Source organism: Tigriopus californicus, chromosome 10 (assembly GCF_007210705.1).
Source record: "Tigriopus californicus strain San Diego chromosome 10, Tcal_SD_v2.1, whole genome shotgun sequence".
Classification (NCBI taxonomy): domain Eukaryota; kingdom Metazoa; phylum Arthropoda; class Copepoda; order Harpacticoida; family Harpacticidae; genus Tigriopus; species Tigriopus californicus.
The window spans coordinates 7,902,942-7,927,382 of record NC_081449.1 but is presented as its reverse complement, the minus strand read 5'-3'; the positions used below and the strand labels follow the sequence as shown (position 1 = coordinate 7,927,382).

The following is a 24,441-nucleotide window of genomic DNA, read 5'->3' as shown; positions in this document are numbered from 1 at the left end:
CAACGATATCGCACGAAACTTTGACTAAAAATCTTGCTGAATATAAAACGACGCCCCTTTACGTTATCATTTCCTCATGACTTTGAACAAATGATCACCCTGCATTGTACTTCAAAGATAAAATCCGGAAGATAGCAGCCGAGATAAGGATTAATGACACATCAGGAGGGCCCGGAAAACAGTTTTGGACCCCATTTTCGCATAGAGATATTTGTCATTTTTTTTCGCATTTTAGAAAGATATGCAATTTCTTGTTTTATTCCAGATCCCTAAATACGTCGTAGCCCAAAGCAAATGATAGTTTATAGTTTTCCAATATCCATTTTCAAAGTGCAATTAAGTGTCAATTTTGCAGGACAGGTATTCATTCTTAACTGTAAATTAACCAGCTGGTCTATACACGGGTCGTTTGGCTGAGTTCTAGACAATACTAAAGATACACAATGGTTAAAAAGCCTGATCAAACTTTGACAAAAATACAAAGCACATTGTGGCATTTTTCTATCTCAAAAAACCATAAGGAACGAATTTGACTTTCTATCTGTATGGATTTTCAACTCAGATTAAAAATTTAGTAGTTTAACTTACTTTCCTCACGACATTTTAAAACTGTAATCTCCAAGAGCTTAGCTAATGATATTCTTTATTGTTTTGTTTATTGTTTATTGATCACCCATTCACGCATCAAAAGATGAAAAGAGTGTAGGGTATTGTGCGTACATGCAGGAGATTTTGAAATATTACAGTTTTTATTCTTTTTAGGAATGTTAGCTGTTAATCTGAGTTAGAATTCCATAAAGCAAATAATCAAAATTGTTCCCATTTGGTCTTGCGAGCTAGAAATATACCAAGACGTGTTTGTGTATTTTCATCAAAACTTAAAAAGGCATTTCAACCACTGTGGATAGATAGGAAATCAATACATTTCCATTAAAGGGCATTGCGAATAAAGGTGTAGATTTGAAAACAAAATGCCAGTCAGTATTTCCTTTCAAATGGATTATTTTACGATCTGAAAGTCAGGTGACATCCATACCAATGCATAACATACATAACAAAACAATTAAACCTCCTCATAGAATGGTTAGGATTGGAATCCTAAAACAATATGAATTACAAGTCTGTAATTCAAATTCCGGGCCCTATACATCAGTTGCCGTAATCATTTGTTTAGCACGAGTGGATTCTTTTGTCGGAGTGAAGGTTTTGATTGTGATTGAATATGAGTAGATTCTTACTAAGAAAAGGACTTTGCGGATCTTCATTGCTGAAGCAAACTTTATGCTTTGGGTATGGACAATGTGTGAGTTCTATGATGAGTTTTAGTGTTTGGTAACCGACCTCACACAATTCTCTATCTTCCAGCTCGGATCGTTTTTTGTCACCATTGTTGCAATATACCGGATGATTAACTCGCACGATTATATCCACAACTTTGACAAACTGGAACCAAAAATGCAACAAGTCCTTCTGAACGAGCACGACGAAGTTGCCTTGGAAAGTAAGTTTTATTTATAAATATAAAAAAGATAAATCATTATCTCCACCCAAAATTTGGCTCTTCAGTTCAATCATAATATTCGTACTTCCAGTGTTTTTGGGAGGCCTTTCGATACTTATTGCATCTCTTTTACTGATCCATGGATTGAAAAAGGTAGGAATGAATTATTCGATTTACAGTGCTAATATATGACGAAAACCAATGAATTTTGATTTTTGTTTTTCGTAGAAAAATTGTTGAATGCATAGCATTTGTTTTGTACTTTTGTGAATTATTGTCCGGCAAAGAGTTTTTTCAAGACGTTTTGATAACATGATTGATTTACATACTTTGGAATTATAACCATGTGGAGTTCTTTGAGCAATCCATAGTTCCATATTTTTCATCTAAACGTTCTTGAGGGAGAGGCGAGGGCTTCTGCGTTATCGAAAAACAAGGACAGAATATGAACCTGCCGATAACTACATTGCGTGAAATATTGATACATTGAAATGAATCTTTCCCTAAATGTGCTCAAAAGCAGGTTGGACCTATGAATAAATCGGAGATTGAAGAGGCTTATTTGAAGATGTGCGTTATGTTGGTCATGAATGGATCATTGATTGAATGACTTCCTTATCTTACAGCAATCGACCTCTTTCATTTTTCCTTGGATCGTCATTACTATTGTTGAAATGGTGTCATTTTTCGTCGTCATCTTATTCCGAGTGGTGCATCCCAGACGCTATTATGGAATTCACGTGCCAAAGCTTATTTTTGCCGTACTTTGTCACATATTCGTGGTCTATATGATTCAAAGTGTGTATTCGTGCTATTTTTATCTAAAGGAGAAAAAGAAACTGGACCGTTCGGGCCGATACACATCGACTGGTAAGGAATTCGTGGGGAAGACATTTCTTCAAAAGTATCGACGTCTATTGAGATTTTTTTTCGGTATATTTATAGGATCTCTGAGTACAGAAATGCAAAGCATGTCCAACGAAAGCTTTGAGGATCCCAAGCAGCCATCTGATGCCTAGGCCTATAGGGGAACGGTGCTATCAATTAAAATACTACATTTGTATATCTATGCTTTTCTGTTCGCCTCTTTGGACAGAACATGAAGCTTTGTTACAATTCATAGCAAGAATATTACAACCACCTCCTTACTACAGGGGGAGAGACCAATTTAGTGGTTTGATGAGGGGAAAAACGTAATGATACTACTACTACTACTCTATGAATATTAATGGGAACTTTCCTCAGTATTGCTGATGTTGAAGAACCTCTCGGCATTACAGTTGCAATTATTTAGCTGCTCGCACGAACGTTCTCTGAGTAACCAGTAACCAGTCACCACAACAGCCAGACCTGGCAAGCTACAAATTATTGGTCCATTGCTCAGTTTTTGGTATGGCACATGTTCTACAAGTATTAGTGGATTGGCATGTATAAAAGAGCCAGCCAGAGACGGTCCGTTTCGCAACAATGTGATCTCGAGATCAACGATGAATGAATACAATCAGGGGGTGGAAAGTTCCAGGAGAATGCTAATAAATTTGTCCCAGTCCTTTTCTGATGATTTATGAGTCAAGACTCCTTTGGAGCTGAGTGAGACGCCGCCAATGGTTTTCACGACTCGGCTGTGCCACTCTGAGCGAGCAATTCAATTGAGAAATATTGTCGTTCCACTCTCGGCTCAAGATCGACCGCCTACTGTATCTACGTAGTAGGTCGGTCGTACATCGTACGTAGTCAAGAGGGGAGCTAGGGGGATCCAAGCAATAAGTGGGGAATAGGTCGGTCGGTTGGTCGGTCGGTTGGTCGGTCTTGGAATTCACTTTTTCACACGTTCCTTTCTTGTCCCCCAATTTCTTTTGGAACGGCTCCAAGAGTGAAAGAAAGCTACAACCACCATCACCGATTTCCAAACGAATTTTGGCGGGAAATAAACACTGCGCCTCAGGAGAAGATTAATGGTACCATTTCTTCTTGTTACCACGGTATTCGGCCCGTTGCGCCCAACTTTGGGGGCCACTAACTGTTCCTGTTCCTCCCCGGCCTTTCAAATTGGAACGAGATGAAACAAGGAGACCGGAAAGGGATTCGAGGACCAACCCATCACCCCCGCCATCTCAGCCATCACCACCAACACCAGTACCACGACCACCAACGCCAACGCCAACGAAGACGACGCTGGTAATCACACCAAGGCCGACATGAAAATTGGATCTATTCTGGGTTCTGGCTCGAAAATTGAAAAGAACTCTTGTCAGCTAAACAAACACCATGCCAGCTTAGACCGAAAATCATCAATCATTCATCCGCTCAAAGACGAGCGTCTTTTTGTAAAAAAAAAAAAAAATGAGATGAAAAGTGAGAAGAGAAGAGCTTCAAATATGCAGTAAACGAAAGGGCTTAAACTGACCCCTCAAAACTCTGCATTCGACCCCGAAGAGAAATTTCATTCATAACTGTACTCGTATAGACACAGTCTATGATGCGGTTTATTGTTTGATGTTCTGACGTCTCAATTGTCTATTGCTAATTCAGGGTCTGAATTGAAGTGGGCTTAAATTCTTGGCCTTCCTTTCCGGGCTGAGGCTGGTCGATGCTTTTCCAAAGACGGAATCACGCTCTCCTCTTCATCTGGATATTCGGAAGAGGACGACCACAAGTCGAGGTCAGCCATGCCTTGAATCATGTGATCTGGCCTCAGAGGCTCAGGCATGATGTCCAAGTCTTCGGAATCTTGAACCAATTGCTCGAACTCGTCGATCGGATTCTGATCTTGAACTCCTCCTTGCGCTTGAATGACTTCCAACCATTGGGCGTTGTGGAACTGAAACTTTTCCCTCTGGACTCGCTCAGCCCATTGTTCATCGATCTGAGAGATGATATCTAGGGTGGCATCGCATACCTTTTGCACTTGGGGATTCTTATCGTGCATCAGATCAATCAAATAGGCCACTGCATCTGTTTCTTGAATGACAAACGTCCTCGTGTTCTCATGAGTACAAACCAGATGGAACAGATACACCACCTGAAAGTAGGGCAAAACATACATGTACGTACAGACATGTACTTACACAGGGCACATGCGCACTAATGGACCTCTTTTGGGATTGATCACATACCTGGAGAACAATTTCGTCGTCCTCTTGTTTGGCTTTGAGCAATTCGATGAGCGAGTTCATGAGGCCGGATTTGCACAAGAATTGAGCCGCCGACGAATCTGTAGCACACGTTCCCATGAGTACCACAATTTCTAGGACCAGATCATCCTCGCCTTTGCCGGGCAATAGTTTTGATTTCATCCATGGAATCAGATTGTATTCGGTTAGCATCCTTTCGTAGTCCAAATCTGGAATGGTTAGATTGCCCAGAATTCCGACGCACTCGACTCGGAACTCGTCGGAACTGGCCCTTTGGACGGCATCAGCAATATCACCAATGAACTCGATGAATAACGTCTTGGTCATTCCCTCGTGTTGGGAAATGTTTCGAATCATTTTCATGATCAAGGCATCTTGGTAATGAAACGCGCGTTGCATCAGCACTCTCAAGCCATGCCCCTCACAAATCAGTTGGGCATTGCGTTTATTTGCGGCCAAATTGATGGCCAAAGCCATGACCTCGAGATCCACATGCTCTTCTGTGGTCTCGAGGATTAGACGCATCACTATTGGGATACAGTCCGTGTAAGTGAACATACTTTTCACTTTATCGTCCATGCTAAGATGATATAGGACGCAACAAACCGGATTCTGGTTGCGGTCATCGTTCAGGAGTTGGACCAGCTTTGGAAGCATTCCCACGCGGACCATTTTGGCGCGATGCTCCAGATCAAAAGACAGATTGAGAAGCAATCGTGCCACGGCATTGACCAAGTCTGAGTTGTCCGATGTGACCAATGGAACGATTTTTTCGATGACACTGTATTGCTTCATCTCATCGTTATTTTCTGTGTAAACAGAGAGCTTCTTCAGGAACGAGATGACCAGGATGAGCAGCTCTTCGTTGCTCCGATTTAGCACTGAGGCCAGGAGGTAGATGATCCGTTTTTTCCTCATTTTCTCCTCTACCTTGATATCCTCAGCCAAGTTGAGAAGCAAGTAGAACGAGACCCGGAGGGTTTGTTCTTGCTTGGCCCTGAAAGCCTCAAAGCGTTTTTCTAGCTCTTCATTTTCAGAGTTGCTGCTTCCTCGACGTTTCTTTCGGTTCTTCTCGTCGAGCCATTGCTGATAGCGATTGATCTCATACTCGACAATGTCCATGACCAAGGAGCCGATCTTATAGTGACTGATAACCGGATGAAATTGAGAGAAGGTCGAGAAGCAGAAGAACGTGTAGATGATGTTCGTGGTGAGATCAATGCTCACTTTCCACTCCTCACGCAAAACCCGCGACACGGCTCCCAAGAGGGTCTCATTTTGGGATAGTTCCTCCAAGTTATCTGGATTGCGAGCTAGTTGGAGAATCATGTGGGATCCCTTGATCTTAGCCAGACCTTCCTCGTACAAGAGCTCAATGTATTCGTCCAAGTTGTTGATGTTGGCGATCTCATGCTCGAACTGATTGGAAACGGGTGAATATCGATGGGAAGAGGCCGAGCCGATTCGAATGTTCGGATCATCGTCATCGGTCGTCGTGGATCCGGATCGATTCAACGGTATCTTCTCTTTCCGATTTTGTAGGTAGTATAAGAGTTGCTCCACTTCGGCGACTTTGGACGGGTGGATGAGTTTACATTTGCCAATCACCTCCTTGGCTAAAGTGGAAATGTCCGTGGCTTGATTCAAGCTCTTCAATCGAATGATCTTTTGACATTCTTTTCGTTCACCCAGCATAGGATCACCTAATTCACCCAGAATAGTGGCCTCCAACTCATAGTTCACCACCAAGGCTTTCTCAATGGGATGCACATCCAGACTTCCAGCTTTGACTTTGCGTTTCAAATATTTCGCGTCTCCGTCCATGGTTTTCCGATGGTACTTGAGCTCTCTTTGTGTGCAAGTTTTAAGGTACGAATGTTTCCACAGATCGGTATTCCATGTTGACACGACTAAAGTGAACTCTCTTATCGATTCGCCTCCAAGAGAGCACGGAGAGAAAGTCCCCCCCAACGGTGTGGAACAATTGCCAACCCTTAATTCGGCGAAAGAGCGAGGGTGCGCTGACAATTCGTGATAAAATTCCGCCGAAATGTCAAAGTCAATTTTTTTCTGGCCAGAGTGGCTTCCTTGTTCTGAACGCATCTGGTCACTTAGGATCAGAAATTCGTGCGCCATCCACGTTTTTGGCTCAAAACAGTTCCAGAATCCCTCAAGGTAGATTAATAACGTATTCGAAATATCAGTAATTCAGGTTCTGATCCAGCCAGACCTTTTCTCACTGATACTGGGTGTTGCTGTATATCGAGATCAAAATGAACCATACTCCCTTTGGAAGTGACCACTAATAGGGGGATTTGGGCGAGATTCTTTCACACTATTTTGTATATGTCTACCCACACTATTTGCTTATGTCGCCATAAACTTTATTTCAGAACTTCGATTCCGTCCATCATGGCATTGGATGGCCAAGGGGAAAATAGGGCCATGGGTCTGCATCTTCGCTACTATCGGAGCGATTGGGAGAAACTGCCCCTGTGTAAAGGATGGCTGACCGAGGCTCCCAACGCCCAAGGGGGCTTATGTACACAATGCAAAGTAATTATCCGACCTCATCTGACCGACATTCGACGACATGCCAAGAGCGCCAAGCACCAGAAGGTTATGAAAACATTGAATGGCACCAGTAGCGCCAAGATTGCGATTGAGTCCATGCCCAATTTGTCGCGAAACCGTTGCTTAAAATGGTGGGAGGATCTGCCTGAGTGTATGGGTTGGTTGGGTCAAACCCGAAATGGTCTCAATGCCATTTGTCGGGTGTGCAAGATTGTGCTGGAACCCAATCTGGACCAACTAAAGATTCATGGAAACACGAAACGACATCTGGAAAATGCCGAACACATCCAAAGACAGCAAGAAGAAGAGGAGAGAAATGCATCCATTGTTCAGCCTTGGATGAAAACCGTGGTTAAGAAAGGCGAATTGGAGTGGAAGATTGCCCTATTTTCAGCAGTACACACTCAATTTCAAGGCACAGACGAGATCTGCTCAATTCTGAACTCGAGTTTCACGGACCAGGTGTTCCTCATGAGTGGGGAACAATGTCGCACTCTGGCCGAATGTGTGATAGCACCGCATATGAAGAGCGCATTGAAGCAAAGTCTCGTGGACGTGCCGTACGTTTTGGTCCTCGATGATAGTCGCCATGTCTCCCTGAGTGGTCAGTTGGCCGTTCTGATTCGATATTGCTCGGCAGACTACAACGAGATCGTGAATACGTATCTGGGCTGTGTCAGTGTCAAAGATGTCAATGGCCTAGCATCCGGGGTTTTAAAACTTTTAAGGGATTGGGATTTGAGCCAGCACCAATTATTCGGAATTGTGTCAGACGGGTTGAGTGAACTCGAAGACCACCACGAAGAGTTCCTATCCATTATTCGTCAGGAATGCCCAGATGTGGTTCATTGGCGGTGCTCGTTTTCCACCTTGGCGCAAGCTATAGATAAGTCAGTGAAGCGGAATTTCCCCAGGGAGATCGGTTATTTGCTCAGAGAGATCTGGAATTGGTTTGCCAAGGACTACGAAAGACAATTGGCTCATGCCGATTTGATTGACAAATTGGGCTTTTGGAGCGTACACATGGTTACAGAGGATGAAGAGGACGACGAAATCTTACACGGTCTAACCAATAAAGACGAAAATGACACGACGGGAGGAAGCTCAATGGGGATCCCTCAAGTCAATGGAAATGTGATGATGATGACGAAGAAGAAGAAACCTCTAGCATTGATTCCGCCCAGACCAATGCAGTGGTCAGTGATTGTGGATTTCGTCACTAACTTGGTGACTTCATGGAAGAGATTGGAAGAGCACTTTCTCAAAGTAGCTAAAGAGGAGAATTGTTATGCTTCAGAGATGCTGCACAACATCATGGTTCAACCCGCAACGTTGGTGTATGTCTCCACAGTTCAACCTTTGTTCCTAGAAATTAGCCGCTTCAAGAAACTCTTTAGGACCAACGTGAGTCAGAATTCCAAAATTGCCCTCCAAGCGGAAGAATTTTTTTTATCGTTAGCCGCTTTGGTCTTGGACGAGAAACACCAAGACAAAACTCTTCAAGAGCTATTTGAAGTCGACGTGCACGAAGTTGGAAACAGTGTCGACAATGACAAGATGGAGCTCGGCCATCAATTTGACGAGCATGTCGCCAAGTTCAAGATCTCTCCCAGAAACGCTCTCCAAATTCGCACACGATGTGCTAACTTTGTTCGCGATCTCTTCGTGGGAATGCAGCTCATCTTGAAAGATGCGATTCCCGTTATCACGGTCTTAGATCATTTCATAATGCCAAATTTTCTCAATCGCCCTTTACTTCGTGATCATTTGGTGTCCCCCTTCTTCTCCCAAGACGAAACCATTCTGGACCAACTCGAAGAAAAGGACAAATTGCTCAAGATGTTATCGTGGAAGAACACGACAAATACCGCTGCATTCTGGTTCGAGGTCCACATGTTCGGGGATGGTTCAGAAAAGCATCCCTTGAGCCTGTTATCTGCGGGCGTGATTCGAATGCTGACCGTCCCCTTGTTCTGTTGCCAAATTGACCAGATTTTCGCTCAACTACACGCCTTTAGGCGGAAATGCCACCATTCAAAGCCGCAATTAGTTGAGACCATGTGTCACATTCGTTTTGGCCTTTCGAGGATGAACCACTCTCCTACGTCTTTCAAACCTCCCTTAGCTTTGTTGGCAGACTCGTGATCTATTTATGGGATCAAGATACAGTCTCATATACAGATATTATCAAGTCAGTTATGAACAAAATAAATCTTCCGATTGGGTAATCGCGTCAGTTATTGGTCGGGCTCATGAACCAATGCTAATGTGTTAATGATTTCGGTCGTCTACGGCAATTTTTTTCAATCCCTCCATGAAATTGGGTTTCAACCTCGGTATTCTGGAACGCATGGAACGCTTGATCATACCTCTGTCCTTGGCTGGACCTGCATCGTCAGGAGGACCATCGTCAGGAGGACCATCGTGACGACTCTGGTGATTATCATAATTGGCCGAATTGTTGTTGTTACTATCCGTTACGCTCATAATTGTGTTATCGGAGAACCTTGACAAGTCGGCCAAAGATTTGGATATCCGACGGACTTTGCGCACTCGTCGGTAGGAATGTGATGTTAATTTGGAGGAAGAGAGCTGGAACGGAAAATGGCGCATCCAACGATTAATTCTACGGAGTTCGAAGATTGACTTTTAAAGCGCTTGAACTCACCGGCTGCTGAGGAAGAGTGGGTTGGAAGGTGGGATCAGGGCAGCCCAATTGCTCCAGACAATCCGAATAGGACTTGGATATTTTCCGAATTTGGTTAGCTCCCGTATCAAACCGCAGTTTCTTCACCACCTTCCGATTTTTGATGGCCGACAACATTGCCATGGGTTTTACGTTCAACAGTACATTGGGGGGAATAGTGCCCGCCTTCTTGCTCGAACCTTTCCCCCAAGCAGGGGGGACTTGAGGCGAGGACAGAAGCCTGGAATTCTCACTGGGTTTGAGCGATCGCGGTGTTATTCGACCCGGAGACTTGGGTGTGGCTATTTGGGAGGAAATGCCCGGAGTGGGCGGTAGATCGACTTCCGAGCAAGCCATCAATCCTTCGACATCGCCGTGGTTTCGAAACATGACTCGAGGATGGTTGGGCACTTCATAGGCGATCAAACGCTTGAGATGGAGTTGCGAACACGGCGAAAAGGTTTCGACTCGTTGTTGGTAGGCCTCACCGAATCGATCGTACAAGGCCATTTCTTCCGGAGTGCGGGTCAGCGTGAAGTCGAACACCGGCCCCGGTCTTAGATTCATCGGAGAGCATAACGGAGTCAGCACTTCCATAGCGATGTCGACACGGTCTATCTATCAACATCGGCCAATCTGAAATGAACTAATCAATCGAGAACAAAATTGAGCACAAGAAAGAGAGCGAGAGGTTCTGTCTGGAGGAATATGAACTTGCGCTCAGATATGAACTAATCCTTGAAATGAAAATTACAGAGACTCACCAGGAAATGAAAATTCAGGTGATTCAAGACTAAGAAAAAGAAAACACCAAAAGTTAGTCTTTGAATCTACAAAATTTCAAAAGCTTCCTAATGATATCACCCCTACCATCTTCTCTAATTGACAAAATTCAGGACTTCGATCCTTATGCATCGGTAAGCCAAATCTCTCCATTTTGTTCTTGACGACAGGCTTGTTATGATTTGTTTTAGCTTGAAATCTTCAACATATGTGATTGGGTCTTACTTCAGTTCGTTATTGCAATGGCCTCAGGCATTGGTGACCCAGCGGATCCCAGATCGCCGGAGGCGGGTTTGCCTTCCTTGATCTGCGTCGAATATCCCGGAGTGGTGCAGAACGTGGACACCATGATTGCCACCTTGGGAGGCCTCAACACCATCGCCGAAGTGGTGGAAGAGCCCAATCGGCGATTGGAGTTGCGATTCCGACCCGACGATATCTCCTGCAAACCCACTTGTGGCGAACGAACCGTAGACACGGGCATGATTCTCAAGGTCAAGCGATGGAAGAGGAAAAAGAAGCCCCACCCACCTCCAAACCCGTCTCTTCAACCGGCAGATTCTGGAGTGTCGGATCCAACCGAGGAGTATAAGTACGACGTGAAAGTCATGGGATCGGTGGATGTCAAGTTCAAGTTCAGTAACTTGTGTGACTTTCAATATCTCCCCATGCGAAAGGCCCGGAACGGGTCGGGCTACGAGTCCATTTATGAGAGCGTGTTCTTTGATAAACTCGTCGATTCGGCGTGGTTGAGTCAGGATTCGCCCTTGTTTCTCCCACCAGCGGCCTTTTCCCGCATGGATGTACCCCAAGACTATCAGTTTAGGCGGGAGGCGGCCGCCGATAAAACCTCCTTGGATACGCCCTACAACATAATCGGTCGCACCCGACAACGCCGATCCCATCACGCGATTTTCATCACGTACGACATGGACGAGGTGCCGCAACGAGCTCGAGACTTTGCCGCCAATCAACTCAAGGTCAAATTTATATCGCATGGGGACCAAGATGTGGTCATTCAGCGCTTCGAAGAGCAACCCGTGTGGTCGAAAAATGCCTTGCACGCTATCACGGGCATCATGCCGGATCGGCTGAAGTATATTTTGCCGGCTATTGCCTATTACTTCACCACGGGGCCATGGCGGAACCAGTGGGTTCGGTTCGGTTATGACCCGCGAAAGGTGGTGGAAGCGGCCCAATTTCAAACCATGGACTATCGGGTTCGTTTACATGCCGGGGCTCGCCATCGGGTCAAGGCTAAGCGGAGCTATGCCAACTATTTGTTGCCCTATAAGGCCATGAATTGGTCCAAGCCCAAAACATCCCTGATTGATCGCGATTCATTCAGTAACATTGTTGTGACTGGTGACGGAAAGGGCAAAGAGTCCACGCCTCCAATTTCGGTCACGAACGTGGCCAATGAGAGGTCCGAAGCTGACAAAGATGCCAAGGCCGATGTGTATATTTTTCGCAAAGGTCGGATCCCTCCTTATCGACAAATGTTTTACCAGTTCAAAGATCTTCTATTAGAAGAAGCTCAACAAGTGATCCAGTCGAGCTTAAAGCCCGGCCCCAACCCCAAATGTGACGAGAGGAATGGATGGTTTGTCCCTGGAACGGATCAAAGGCTAAGGGATATCCTCACCAAAGCCATCAATGAGGTCATTGTTCAACAACGCGATGAGGAGCAAACTCAAGAGGATAATGGAAAAAGTGCCGCCTTCAACTTGGGTGACTCTTCCGATGACGATGACGACGACGATGATGAGGATACGCGGTTGTCCGACTCTGACGACGATTGAACCAAGTTGGTGTTCCTTAAATGACTTCTTAAGGCACTTTTGAAACCCACGATCGCTTTCCGGGCTTCGTCTCAAACATTCCTATCTCGTCCCAGGTTCTATGCTATAGTTGAATTCATTCTTGCGATCGTTCAAAGCAATACAAAATCGATTTGCCTTGAGTGTGATGAGATTGTTTCAGGGAGCCTTCGGCGAATTCTCAGATCATGCCAGTCAGAACATTGTTTGGTTGCCTTACTTGGGTGGTCTGATTTCCATTATATTCTCACATTGGCTCTTTGGAACCGTTCTTCCCATCATTTTGGTATGGATCATCCTTCAAGATTGGTCAAGATTTTTGCTTCCGCTTCGAAAAGTGATTTTCTCGAACATCACCGAGCCTTGTGAAGATGCGTTGGATGTGAATCCGGCTTTTGCTTGCGAGCCAGATTCAGAAACGGTAGGATGGGTCAATAATATTCTGGAGCGTTTTTGGACCAACAGTTTGAGACCTTTTGCTCTGGATGATGTGAGCAAAATCGTCGAGAGAGACCTCTTTCACGGTTTCTTGAACAAACTACGACTCTTTAGACATTTCAACGTCCATGCCTTTCTCATCCACTTCGATCCCGGAGAAATTCCTCCCATTCTCACGTTCATTCGATGTTCCACATCCGAGGTTAATCTGTTGAACCATGGCTACGAGTCTCTTACCTTTGACCTTGGGCTGGCGGTTGACCTTCATCCAAAAGTGGAGACTTGGATTGGAGGGTCGATGAAGTTCGGCTTAAAGCGGTTCAGATTGGCCGCTCCTTTAATCTTCCGATTTTCTCCAATGCTAAAAGATTTCAAACTCGTTGGCCAACTTGAAATCTCATTGAAAAGGCAAATTGCCATGGATTGGGAATTCCAATACCTTCTCAGATGTTTGAACCTGACCTTCGTGAAGCGAATCGTCCATGCGATACTTCACATTTTGGGCTCTTTCGTTATTCAACCTCGGAAGCTAATCTTCCCCATGCTGGTCGATCCGAAAGTGATTTGCGACCACCTTCAAATGCAACGAATTCCCATAGCGTTGCTCCGAGTGGAGATAGAAAAAGGAAAATCCCTGAAAGTCAGTGATTGTCCGTTGATTTGTCCTTGGATGGGCTTGGCTGATCCATATTGCGTGGTTCGTCTTGGATCCAAATACCATGCCTCCCACAAAATCCGGAGATCCCTGAATCCTGTTTGGAACTTTCAGTGCGAGTTTCCTGTAACAGGTAAGGACCTCCACGATAAGGAGGAGCTCAAATTCGTGGTTAAAGACTTCGATTGGGGATTCTGTCATGAGGACGACGATCTTGGATTCATGAACCTAGACCTGTGTGCGATCCTAGACCAAGAGGGTGTGGAGAAGTGGATTAACCTTCACAGTGGTGGAAAGGGGATGCTCAAGATATCATTATCGGTTCATAAATTGCGGAACTTTCCCTTCCACAAGATTTTGACCAACTCCTCCTCTTGGTCAGGCACTTGTCAAATCTGTCCTGACTGGAGTCAAGCAGTGTTGGTTTTGCTCTTACATGAGGTGCAAATGAGCCACTCATTTCGTCCAATGATGATCATTCAAGCATCCGGAAGAGATCCAGTGGCATCGTCGATGGGAGAGATATCAGAAAATTGGGAGTTCTCAGAGGAATTCGTCATTCCCATCCATGACGTTCTTCGAGACACCATCGAATTGTCTTTAGTGGATTTTGACGCAAGTTCAGGGGTCTTCAGCCGAAGCAAGCGGGGACTTCGAACTGTAAAGAACGTTTTGATCTCTGTAGAAGATCCTCGTAATGGGAAGAAGCTTGAAAAAGAGATGCACAAAACCATGGGTAAGAGAGCCATGCGAGTGTACGAGTTCCAAGGGATCAAGCAAGTGATCACTATGGACTCGCAAGAGGGGCTGTACAAATGTATTCTGAAAGCAAAGCTTTATTCTCTAGCCAACAATTGATTTTGAACCGACTACGGCTTAGAGTTTAAAGTACAAAAAATCCTTTGATTTTCTCAAGGTCATTAAAAATTCGATTGCCACAAAGCTGCGTGCAGCGATTCTTCAAGTTGAACCAACACTAAATGGGGCGGTTTTAGGCATTCGTGAGCTAAAACAAGGGCTTCTTTCAAGGTCGAAATCTCCATTGGACGTTGCTTTACTCGCTTCAAAAGAGAGGCCAGAATCTTTAATTGTTGAGTTGTCACTCCCTCGTGGTAGTTCTGCTTTGGCAAATTATGAACCCCCTTGGGTAAATGTTCCAGGACTGGCCAATCCTCCAAACATGGTTCACATTGGCATTGGAAATGATAGCGATCGTGAACCTCTCGACGCTCCTGTTTTGAACTCTTGGAAAACACTCCAGAGTAGACGTCACAAATCTGTTGACCCATTTTTATCGGTCTGGTAGCAAAAGCCAATACCTTTTGCTGATCGCTGGACCATACGCGTCCATAGTTTGAATCGCACGAATGATTAATCAGGGCTAGGGATGGATTTATCCCAAAACCAATCTTCTTGGGGTGGGCTTGACCCTCTTGCTTGGCCAATATTTCGTGGCAGTTGAATCGAATAACTCGCATAATCTTATGCATCACATTCGCCACCTTCAAACAACCACTCTGTGCACCTTGATGCGAGGATGAGAAGCAGGAGTGAGAAAAATTCCCTTGCTCTAAGAAACGTGTGAGGAAAACTGCCACCAAGGCCTCTTTCATGAGCTCTGGGGCCGAGTATTGATCAGACCCTTCGTGACTCTCCATGTTGAGAACGCTTTGCCAAACTCGAGGGAGATTCTCTTTGGACTCGGTTACTAGATCTGGCATCGATCCCAGAGCTCTAGCTGCCAGAATCCAAACTCCGATATTGCTTTTGTAGAGTAAATCCGTTCGACCACACTCAAACCTAGAACAAGTTATTATCTTTTAAATTGGATATTACCAACTATGATCACTTTAGGCACCCTTACCTATGATAGGACGATTGGGCCGCAATTCTGCAAGGAAGTGAGCAGAATCCAATCCCAGAACAATGTTCGCACGGAATGGGAGCGACAAGTCGCATGAGGCAATGCCAACAAAAGTGTTTGACACTTTCTTGATTCAAAATCTTGAACACCGGAGCATCTTCCCCGATCAACTCACCGGGTTCGATGTCTCTGGAGGCTCTCAAGAATCGGCCTTCTTCTAAATTGTGTTCAATCTGAACGGAATTCTTGAATCGGAATTGGTGATTATCTTTTTCGCGCTCGAGAGCACATTCGTTAATGCCAGGCTCTTTTGAGTCTAGTATGGACACATTGAGGACTTTCATTATGGTGAGGTCGTTGGAAGCCGCCTTTGAATGTCCAGAGTCTTGGAGGCATTGGATTCGAACTTTTAGAACTTCTTCCAACTGTCTACTATGGGCGAAGAGCACTGCTTGATTTAAAAGAGCCAATTTCTTGACCAGAGATGATTCTTGTTGCGCTTTGGAGAAGCATGCTTGAGCTAATGCCTCATTTTTATCAATGGGCGATTTGAGTCTTCCAAGTTGGTTTTCGAACCTTGTTTGCGGGAATTGGAACAGAAGTTCCAACCTGGCCATGGTTAGGTTGTCATTGGAGCTTTGCCACAATCTCGGATTGCGTTCAAGACTGATGAGGTCAAAAACTTTTTGGACGAAGTCTTCAGACATGTTTGTAAAAGGTATCTGGAAGTTTACTTTTGAAGCGAGTCAAGGAAGACTACTATTTACTGCTAGGATGCGACCTGCATGTATGTGGTCTCAGTAAACAACGGAACGGATGCCAAGAACAGGCTTTCTCTTTCTTTGAACCACATGTCGCTAGTCATGATGAACAAGAGAAGCACAAGAGAATTTCAGCGACTACAGAAAGGGGGCAAATTGCCCTTTATTTTCAAGAGAAAAGTAGATGTTGATGGGTTTGAGACTTGACAATGTATCAACAAACAACTTTAATGATGAAATGCTAATTCATATTTGCAAGACTTTAGTCATTCCTCAAAAATAAAAAAAAAAACGGATTAAGATTACAATAGTGTCGCGTAGCACAGTGGTTAACACAATTTCCTATAATAAGAGAGGTCTCCCGTTCAGAAACTCCTCCCCCACCTATCTCAAAGGTAACTTTTAGACGCTAACCACACCCACAGAGGGCGAACCAAAAACTGATACCAGACATGAATCTGCCTAAACGGAATTTGGAAATGGACGATGGGATGGCTAGCTTTGCTGGCCGGGCTAGGTTCATCACTCCCACCCTAGCACCCAAATTACAAAAAAGGTTACTTTTAAAACTAGAGTGGTTGAATGTGCAAGTCCGAAGCCGAATGTGAACTGGTAACATTCTAATTTGAGTTTATCCTTTTTGTATCAACATTCACAGAATCGAATACCATCATAATCACGAGAATTGAACAGATAATTGCCCTTCATGAGTATTCCTTGGCAATCTCCCAACCCATGGCTTTCAAGCCGGCATACGTTTCTGTGTTTGTGGGCTCAATTTGATCCACTGGGAGAAGAAACCCATATTTTCCCTGGTCCCGCAATTCCAATGCATAAGAATAATTGATTCCAGCCTTCTCATAAGCCCAATCCACGCTACTTCCAGAAGCCAGATAAATCACTTCGTTTATGGGACCATGTTGGAAGGATGTGCCATAAACTTGCCTCAAAGCTTCCACAGCTTTCTTCATAACTCGAGATTGATCAAAGTAGTCACTTGAGCGAATTTTCTTAAAACCATAGGGAGACATCCAGAATTGCGAATATGCATGAACGGAAAGAAAAGAGGCAAACTCACGTCCACTTGTTTGAGTATTCAGAATAATGTCTCGAATGGCCACTGTTTCTGCCTCTGAAAACGCCTTGGGCCCATGGAAAGTGTCCTGGCATATTGAGTTCGATGATCCGACTTTTGCCCATGCAATATCGAAATTGCGGTTTGGATCGACTCCTGTACATTTTGGATTGGATTGAACTGATTGCGACCATTGATTTCCGGATCCACCCCAAGAGGGAAATCCACCTGATTGGGGTGCTTGGGGAAAGCCAGGAAAAACTGATCCTGGCCAGAATTGCTTCAATGAGATGTTGTCTTTGGTGAACTTGGTCTCGGCCTCCGTGCTCAGAAAGCCCCCTTCAATGCCTAACTCTTCGTCCAAATTGTAATCAATGACCTCCAAGGATCTTCTCGTCTTTTGTATTTCCACTGAAACTTGATCATCCCCGCTTCTGAGCATCATGGCTGCTGGGGTTCGTCGATTCTTTCGCCACATTCGATTAACGTCCCAGGAATAGACATAACCATCCGGATTCGCCACGGGAACGATGAAGAAGTCAAATTTCCTCAAAAGTCCAGCTTCCCCCTCAGCCAGAAGCTCTTTGATCGTGAAAATACAAAACGAAGGCGAAACCCATTCTCGACTATGGATTCCACAATCCATCCAGATGATGGGCTTATCTGTTTTGGCTGAGTCTTCGGATCTGGACAATGTCACCATCTCAATTGGGCGTCCTTCAAAGGTGGTTCCAATTGAGGAAATGCTCATGGATTGGCTATCATCCTGCTTTTGAATTTCACGGAGGTGGGTCGTGATCTGGTTCAAGCGGTTGTAGCTCTTGGCGTCATAGTAAGACAAGCTGGGATCCCGGTAACCAAAATCATCCAAGTCTTCTTTGAGGATGCTTTTCATTTCATCGTCGATCAGCTCTTGCAGGTTGGTCACTTTCGTGTTGTGTTGAATATTTCGTTGGTCGAGGAAATTTTCCAAGGTTTTATAGACCTCGGGTTCGACTGACAAACTTATGGTTTGGTCCACCTGGGCAGGTTCAGCCCAAAAATCAACACCCACCACGTTGATGGACTCGAGTGTTCGGAGGTCTTTCAATTGGTTCTGATCTTTAGGAATGACATCCACCAACTTGTAGTTCATGAAACTGAACTTGGCTTCTTTCTTATCCTCGTTTTTTTCTGTCACTTCGAGACTTTTAGACAAGACTAAGGCCCCCCAAAGGGCCCCCAGGATCGTAAAATGAAATATATGTTGGCTCAAAGACATCCTCATGGTAAGTGAGTGGTTTTATCGGAAGACCCTCTTCAATTTATGCCTTTTGACCTCTAACCGAGGCTTAGAACTAGAAATCCAGTTCCAATTCAGACAGGGCAATGATGGTTGCCGATCATTTCACCTTGACCAACGCTTTCCTTGCGTGGTATGACCGAGTGTTCGTGGGTAGAGCGCTTTGAGACGATAAGCGGGAGAGGGAGGTCAACCAATTTTAAGGTGCACCGAATGCCAACCAATCAACTCTTTTTCAGAGTCAATGTCACGTTACAAAATGAATGGGAATGAAGTCTAGCTCCTTAAAAAAGCTCACCTTGCATCGCCTTAATGGGAATACCTGAATGTTATTGGTGCGTTGTAACTTGTACTCAATTGCAATAGTAATAATGCTGGATCATGTTTTTATGGAAGTACCCAAACCCAAAAAGACAATTTTCAAGGTACCAAATAATTTTGATATGATTTCTCAAGAAAAATATGTACTTGCAGAAGGCATTAAAAAACCCAATACTTTTCACTACCTATGGAATGGATACATGCAGCCGATTATTGTTTGGGTTTGCACGGTCTTTCCTAACCCCTAAAGGGAATGTAATCCCCAGGACTATTAAAATGAAAGGTTTTAATTCGTCTATTTATTACCCTTCAATTTTTATATGATATTTGGTCTACGAATGATTTTGAATTGGCAGACCGAGCTAGTCCTTGAATGCAGGTGGAATGATTGTGATATAGATTGCGTATATGTATCCTTACACATTTCCGATCATTTATCTAGTTCTCCATTCTTCTTTGTCCACGTCATTCTCATTCCGGTAATGTACGTCTTCCTATAAAGACCTCCTTCCATACCACTCGGTAATCTATGAAATAAAATTTTATCTTATTCGGTCTTTGCGATTATTCCGTGGGGCAGTCGGTTGCCCATCTGCCCGTGGAGGTGTAACCTACTTGCGATTGCGATCTTCCTTGTGGGTCACAATCGGTTGGACATTCGTCGCTGGTCGACAATTGGGTCGATTATGTTCTTCCTGTTGGATTTGCTTTTCAATCACCCATGGTAATCCTGTGATCATCCCGTCGTTTTCCATGGTGTCATCGAGCCATTTGGGTTATTCGATTGTCGTTTCGCGGTGATTTTCCCCCGTACCCATGGATGGAATTGGATTTAGTCTATCTGGATATTACTGATGGGAAAAGGGCAAGTAACAAGTCATCACAGACACCCAAGTTCTACTTGTTTACAAGCAAAGCTTGCCCAAGTACTAGAACTTGGGCAAGCTTAACCCAAGCAGGGATCCGCTAATAATGTAAGGAGCCCTGACGGTTAGCTGAGGAAAACCGCAAAATAAGGAATTTTTGTTCATAGTTCAAGTCAGATTGTCAGAAACAAACCAGTTATTGAACCAAAGCCACGTTGCAGCGTCATTGTTGGTGCACATTATTGCTTTTCTTGTATAAGCTAATTTAATTTGCCCTGATATAGAATTTCTTGCGTAAATTTGGCCACACCATTTTCCCCGTCTGTGTACAAACCCAAGTTGGGGCAAGTTCCTGCTTGGGCAAGTTAAGCACCGGACTACTTGCCCTGTCGGTGCTTGCTTCACATCAGTACTGGATATGGTCATTGAAGCGATTTAGGCTCCCAAATGTTTGTGTGTTAACAAATATTGTTGTTTTGAGCCTTGTTTCCCTGTCGAAATTTTGATTTGTCCGGTATGGCGAGTAGGGAGGAACTTCTAGATTTGAACGCTTCTCGAAAAGGCCACAAGGGTCTCGCCACGATAGCTAGGCATGCAACACTTGACGCTATTGACTCATTCGTGGAGGGCGACGATCAATACCACGGATTGCATACCACGATGCCGAAGCGGTCATGATGTGCCATTCTGCGGCCAATGATCATGATTGTGACCGGGAATTAGACGTTCAAGAGGATTTTTTTGACAAAACTCAAATCAAAGTTAGGGGATTTCGTCAAGATTTTGATCAATCATCAAACTCGTTTGAAGATGATAGCCCTGCCACAAGGATCAACTCCTCTCCAGGCGTTCCCAAACTCGATTTCAAACGACCCCCTATGTTGGAGGAGGACACCAATTGACGGACTTTTGTTCAATGGTGTTCATTGTGGAATAATTATGCCACGCTGATTTCGTTGCCTCAGCGACACCGACCAACTCAAGAGTCTTTATTGTGGGAATGCCGCAGCCCTGGTTTTATCCAAATCGTTCTCTTTCTGGACGTTTTGCGGCCTTCCAACCCATCCAATTGATATTTGTCCTACCATGAGTAGTCGGTGGCGATCTTGCCACCATAGAGGACATTGGTCGAAGTATGTTGATCCAGACCTCCTACCAGGGCCTCTCCGCTGTCAATGCCGCGAATTGGCTCCGTGAAACTACGGGCTGCTTTTTCACTGTCGCCGTGTTCCACTCCCAATCAAGTCAACGTTCATGTCTCACCAATAAGATCTAAAAGCAGGTTAAATTTTGTGCTGATACCGGTGCTGATCAAACCGGCTTGAAGAGAAGAAAAACCGAGGTGTAGAGTGTATGTGCAATTGAGCCGAGAGTTTGCTCTCATGGCCGACCCGAACTAGTATCTCGTGCTCAGATATGAACCCGAGACGAGCAAAAAAGACACACAAGAAAAAAGCCCCAGCCACCACTGAGTGAGTGAGATGGGATCCCGAACAAAACGCCCATGTGGAAGAGATCTGCTGGTTCGTGCATGGAAAAACCTTCTTTTAACTTATTTCATATTATTACCAAACCTAATTTTGTCTTTTAGAAAGAAATAAAGCCACGTCAATGACCACAAGTGAATGATTGCGATCTTTGGTCGGAAAGCGGGTAAGGGACGCAGAGACGAGATTAGAAAGGGAAAACGTACAGTCCACGCGAACACGGCTTGAACGAAATTGACTGAGCCTGTTGTCAACATTGACGGGAGAGTAATCCGGTAACTTGGGATCCTCCTTCCATACCACTCATCTATCAAATACAATTTTTCTTTATTCGGTCTTCGCGATTATTCCGGTAAGGTGGATCTGGAATGCCACTTCAAAATTTATCCAAGTCTGACTTGAAAGATGCCACCGGATCAACCGTGCCTCCGTATTCCCTACGAATATTAGAGGGGAGCAAATTAAGCAATGAAGGAACCCGAGAAAGAAGAGAGTTGGACTTCATTGTTCGAACTAGCCTGGATTCTTGAGGGCTTGAAGGTGCTCTCCAAACGCACAATCAGCCTCACTAGAATTGACCCTAAAACCAGGGTTGGAACGAAGTGCATGAATGCTATTGGAAATTTTCAGTATCAGATACTTTTTGTATCTCCGCTGAACGTTGTACAGTCCAAGGAGTTCTCTATACATGGAGGTGGACAGTTCCCAGAGTGTCACGATTACCCCTATTCTATCAGTGTACCTAATGCCTTCAGATGATCTAAGGCAAGAGTATAATTACCGGAGAGAAATAAGTCGCGTGTACGCTTCGTAACGTTGCTCTCCCGAATGCCTAACCGGAAACGGCAAGTTGTCTATATTTCGAACAGCATTCAATTGCATAGGAAAGGAGGTCTGTGATTGGTTGGTTTGGGATTCTCCTCATCGATTGCGACAGTTCTGTTAGATATATCCAGTATCATAGATAGACTGAACTCTCGGTTTCAACACAGAGGGCAGACAACAAAAGGGCAATGTGTACTAGCCCCTCAGTAGATCAAAAAACGTTTGAGTTTTGTTAAAACCTTGGTATTCAGATCATTAAGGTTTATCACTGTTATTTTTATCACCTTGTCTGGTGATATGTTGTTATCAAACTGGGTGTATAATGTATGAAATACCCAGAAATGTGAAATAGCCTAATGTTTAATTCCTCCCTTTTTACCACCATTCTATTTATGGTGATTACTTGAACCAAAAATTAGCTACTTTTCGCTGGTACACAAGCTTTTAGCCATTAAAAATATAATCTAAGAAGTGTCATGATATATAGTTTGTATTGGTTTAACAACTAAGAGTCCTTTTGAACAATGAGATAAAAGTGCTCAGTGAGAAGTTTTTTGTTGCAAAGCTCTTGCACCTTATTACTTCTGAAGGATGACAGAAATATATATGATACATTTGAAAAGAGGTAACTCAATGGGTTTTTTCAAATGCATTTCATAATCAAAAGACCAAACAACACAAATTTCAGACCCATCATTAATATGAATTTAATATGTATCAAGGGTAAACTGATTATTTTTTTAGTTTTCTTCATTTCTTCCACTTTTCTGAAGAACATTATGATTGATGTGGTTACAGGCCAAGTCACCATGCAGGCCAACAACTATACAGTTTAGTTATGGAATGGGGTCCCAAGGCCTAATTACAAACACTTCACTTTAGTTAATAGAAAATGGGAGTATGGGTCCACTACTTGGGGGTCTCAAGTTGGAAACAGGTTGCTGATGTCCGTCTTGGGATAAAGTTGGAATTCCCACTGGCTTTTTAGAGCAGTTGTAGAAACTCTTAATGCTCTCTCTGTGTATCAGAAACGCCGTTTACAGTGTGGGCAATGATGGCCAATGAAATGATTCATCTTGGTCAGTAATCTGAGAGCAAACAAATTTGGCTTATCAGTCACATCATTTGTCAAATACAAGAGCAAGGGACAACACTTTGGAAGGAAATACACCATTGACATTCTATTACACAAATTCACAGGCAGCCAAGCTGAGCGACACTCACTCACAAACAATGACTGCGTGCCCAATCATATGTCAATAATCTCAACTTGTTTAGGCTGGTCAACCTCTTTCTCAGTTTTAATGAATCTGTATCAGGCTCCCTAGGTTGCTTGCATTCACAAGTCCTGATGACAGGTCTTGTGTCTTTGGATGGCCAAGTCCTGGAAAAATAAGGATGGACGGTCTCTGGGCTGCAAAAAGTAAGGCTGCTTGGGTCACAGTTGGGGAAACGTTGTCACTAATGAAGGATCATTCATGCCTTTCTCTTCAGTTTTGAATCCTGTCTGGATCTTCAGATACAATGTTTCAAATGTAGAACAGACAATCAGAGGATATTGGATTTTATATCTTCAATGGCTCTAATCCAGTGTGAGGGGACGGGTCAGGTTGGCCAACTTCTTGAAATGGTTTGACAAAATGGTAGTGAGGTCAACCCAAGGGTGGGTCATTGAGCAGAAGTCACACACAATGATTTATAAGCAGATTTCACCTCAGATTTTGTGGGGTCAGAGCACAGTTGCTTCAAATTTAGCCCTTTCAATGTCTTGCAGCTGTTGATTTTTAGGGTGATTATGTGTCCAGGGTAGAGCCATCCTTGTACAGTCCCAACTCTTTTTGTCTCTCCCAATATGAGAGCTCTCTGATTCCTGTGATGTTCCTAATGAAACATCGATTGACTTGCTCAACCTTTTTCAAACCTGCAGAACTATTTGAAGCCCAAATGGGTGAAGCATATTCAAGATGTGGCCAAACAATTGCCTTGTACAGAGTTAGCATTGTGATGCTATCTCAGGGCTTAAACGTGCAATACATCCAACCACACATTTGAAGAGCTTTATCCACTTTCAAATGGATAGGCTCGTCCGAGTACACTAGAGCAAGGAAACGCCACTTTTGGTGATCACCAAACCTTTCCCACCATGTTAGGCCTAAACTATTGGTGCTGAAATTTTTAAATGTCAATTATTGGCATAGCTATTGAACAAAATATGTGATCAATATGTTTGGTAACCATTGATGGTATGTGCTTCAAACAAGGCGCTTAAAATACTTGAAATAACTTCTGACCCTAGAAAACCATAACTAGAATTCATTCCTGTTTTGGAGCTCGCTGAGAACAGACGCATTTAGTTTGCTCTCGTTCTT

The 24,441-nt window shown here is 44.0% G+C and overlaps 7 protein-coding genes across 9 annotated transcripts; 3 read left to right on the top strand and 4 right to left on the bottom strand.

Annotated features, from left to right (window-relative positions):
- Nucleotides 1-1,041: 1,041 nt before the first annotated feature.
- Nucleotides 1,042-3,059, top strand: LOC131889683 (uncharacterized). 2 transcript variants are annotated; one of them, XM_059238836.1, is made up of 5 exons: nucleotides 1,042-1,290; nucleotides 1,366-1,501; nucleotides 1,593-1,654; nucleotides 2,128-2,371; nucleotides 2,447-3,059. In XM_059238836.1, exons 1-5 carry the CDS (start codon nucleotides 1,282-1,284, stop codon nucleotides 2,518-2,520), a joined length of 525 nt encoding a protein of 174 aa, XP_059094819.1. In that variant the 5' UTR covers nucleotides 1,042-1,281; the 3' UTR covers nucleotides 2,521-3,059. The 2 variants fall into 2 exon arrangements, with proteins under 2 accessions (XP_059094819.1, XP_059094818.1); XM_059238835.1 differs by having other exon boundaries at nucleotides 1,046-1,303.
- A 910-nt stretch (nucleotides 3,060-3,969) lies between these two features.
- On the bottom strand, nucleotides 3,970-6,816 carry LOC131889677 (kinesin-associated protein 3-like). Its single transcript, XM_059238828.1, has 2 exons — nucleotides 4,618-6,816; nucleotides 3,970-4,523 (listed from the first exon to the last, which is right to left on the bottom strand). Exons 1-2 carry the CDS (start codon nucleotides 6,769-6,771, stop codon nucleotides 4,053-4,055), a joined length of 2,625 nt encoding a protein of 874 aa, XP_059094811.1. The 5' UTR covers nucleotides 6,772-6,816; the 3' UTR covers nucleotides 3,970-4,052.
- Nucleotides 6,817-9,311: 2,495 nt separating this feature from the next.
- Nucleotides 9,312-10,608, bottom strand: LOC131889682 (uncharacterized). 2 transcript variants are annotated; one of them, XM_059238833.1, is made up of 3 exons: nucleotides 9,878-10,608; nucleotides 9,741-9,801; nucleotides 9,312-9,662 (listed from the first exon to the last, which is right to left on the bottom strand). In XM_059238833.1, the coding sequence occupies exons 1-3, from the start codon at nucleotides 10,490-10,492 to the stop codon at nucleotides 9,481-9,483; spliced, it is 858 nt and encodes a 285-aa protein (XP_059094816.1). In that variant the 5' UTR covers nucleotides 10,493-10,608; the 3' UTR covers nucleotides 9,312-9,480. The 2 variants fall into 2 exon arrangements, with proteins under 2 accessions (XP_059094816.1, XP_059094815.1); XM_059238832.1 differs by having other exon boundaries at nucleotides 9,312-9,801; nucleotides 9,878-10,598.
- Nucleotides 10,609-10,842: 234 nt separating this feature from the next.
- Nucleotides 10,843-12,642, top strand: LOC131889681 (general transcription factor 3C polypeptide 5-like). Its single transcript, XM_059238831.1, has one exon. It carries the CDS (start codon nucleotides 10,921-10,923, stop codon nucleotides 12,478-12,480), a length of 1,560 nt encoding a protein of 519 aa, XP_059094814.1. The 5' UTR covers nucleotides 10,843-10,920; the 3' UTR covers nucleotides 12,481-12,642.
- Nucleotides 12,643-12,646: 4 nt separating this feature from the next.
- LOC131889458 (extended synaptotagmin-1-like) lies at nucleotides 12,647-14,449 on the top strand. The gene has a single exon (XM_059238563.1). The coding sequence runs from the start codon at nucleotides 12,647-12,649 to the stop codon at nucleotides 14,447-14,449; it is 1,803 nt and encodes a 600-aa protein (XP_059094546.1).
- On the bottom strand, nucleotides 14,412-16,187 carry LOC131889680 (SET and MYND domain-containing protein DDB_G0273591-like; the record flags this gene model as incomplete). Its single annotated transcript, XM_059238830.1, is given in 2 exon segments — nucleotides 14,412-15,391; nucleotides 15,456-16,187. Coding segments are annotated over 2 exon segments (1,587 nt in total). The 3' UTR covers nucleotides 14,412-14,511.
- A 201-nt stretch (nucleotides 16,188-16,388) lies between these two features.
- LOC131889678 (carboxypeptidase A2-like) lies at nucleotides 16,389-18,676 on the bottom strand. The gene has a single exon (XM_059238829.1). It carries the CDS (start codon nucleotides 18,556-18,558, stop codon nucleotides 16,921-16,923), a length of 1,638 nt encoding a protein of 545 aa, XP_059094812.1. The 5' UTR covers nucleotides 18,559-18,676; the 3' UTR covers nucleotides 16,389-16,920.
- Between the last annotated feature and the right edge of the window lie 5,765 nt (nucleotides 18,677-24,441).